Source organism: Antrostomus carolinensis, unplaced genomic scaffold (assembly GCF_000700745.2).
Source record: "Antrostomus carolinensis isolate BGI_N321 unplaced genomic scaffold, ASM70074v2 scaffold31231, whole genome shotgun sequence".
Taxonomy (NCBI): Eukaryota; Metazoa; Chordata; class Aves; order Caprimulgiformes; family Caprimulgidae; genus Antrostomus; species Antrostomus carolinensis.
Window position 1 is genome coordinate 318 of NW_010293986.1, and position 1364 is coordinate 1681.

The 1364-nt window shown below is 58.8% G+C and overlaps 1 protein-coding gene across 1 annotated transcript in view; it reads left to right on the plus strand.

Moving 5' to 3' along the window:
- Positions 1-315: 315 nt before the first annotated feature.
- The window catches only part of CUEDC1 (CUE domain containing 1), a gene marked incomplete at its 5' end in the record, with an annotated part of 5289 nt that continues 4240 nt past the window's right edge, over positions 316-1364 (plus strand). Inside the window, one exon of the mRNA XM_029087347.1 lies at positions 316-441. Within this exon, the coding sequence (XP_028943180.1) occupies positions 316-441 (126 nt within the window). The remainder of the gene's footprint in view (positions 442-1364) is intronic.

Consider the following 1364-nt stretch of genomic DNA (forward strand, 5'->3'; position numbering starts at 1 on the left):
GGGTGTGACATCTGGTGAGAGACATTCCTCAGCTTCGTAAGCAAAATCCTGCAGCACTGGAGCTGCCACAGGGCTGTGTGCTGGGAGTCTGAGCAAGACAGGGGGGAGGAGGGGAACCCAGCCCATGCGGTGGCGGGGAAAGGCTTGAAAAGCAGCTCCCAAAGATTTCAAACGGGCTGGGAAAGCCTCGCGCTCCCCAGGGAGCTGGGAGGTGCGCTGTGGTTTCTGGGCTCCCAGCACCGCCGGCGGAGCTGCTGCGGCAGATGCCGGTGGGTTTCTCCCTCGCCAAAGATGCCGCCTGTGCTTGCCCCGCAGGACCGACGTGCCAGCACCGGGCAGCACCCCGGCACCCGGGCGCTACAGGAACTGGAACCCACCGCTCCTGGGCAACCTCCCTGAGGACTTCCTCCGCATCCTGCCCCAGCAGACCGCAGGCACACAGGTGAGGCTCACCGCACCATCCAGCTCCACAAAGCACCAAACCTGGTCCTCAACCCTCCTGAGCTTGCAGTGTCGTTGCTCTGAAAGCTCACGGGTGCCAGGCGCGAGCTAAACTGCAAGTCTTGGAGCGCTTCTTGGTGTTCAGAGTGAGACTGAAGCACACAAGGTGTGAAAGGGGGATCTTCCAGCGAGGCTTTGACACTTTTTCCTGCTGTTAGACCAGTGGTTAGTGCCAGAAATACTGCTTGCACCTGATATTTTAGGTTATTTGATAATCTAACCTGCTACCCTGGTGAGAAGCAGCAGGACTGGGAAGAGCAGCTCTGCCAGGGCACTCGGGGGCTGGTGCAGCGTAACTTGGGTGGAAAATCTAGTGCAACCCAGAGGATTTGCCCCTGGGAAATGAGAGTCCCCATGTGCTTCGTGGCAGTTTCGGAGCCACGAGGCCTTTCTGCTTGCGTGGGGCAGGCAGTGGGCAGCACCCTGTGGGGAACACCCAGCTCAGCTCCGGGCATGTCAGGGCATCCCACGGCCCCTTTGCCAACACAGGAACCAGCCCGCAAATGGGGCCAGTGCCCTCCTGGCATGGCGAGGGGCTGGAGGGGCTGCAGGCACCCTGCCTTCCCCCTGCATCCGCTTCTCCCTCCCTTTTTGGCTCCAAAGGCAGCCTGCCACGTTTTCATAAATGATTGCCCTGCAAGTTGAGCTTTGCAGGCAATATTACCTTTCTGGGAATAGGGATGTGCCAATTCACTGGGGCTCGGGGGAGAGGAGGAGCAGCTGCCCTTTTCTTTCCCCGGTAATTGTGTGCTTTTGCTTTTTATGGCTCTCGGAGAGCAGCTACAAATCAGATAAATGTTGTAGGTGAGGATGAGGTTGCGGCTGTAGATTATGGCTCTGCTGCTCCCCAGGTGTTGACTGTG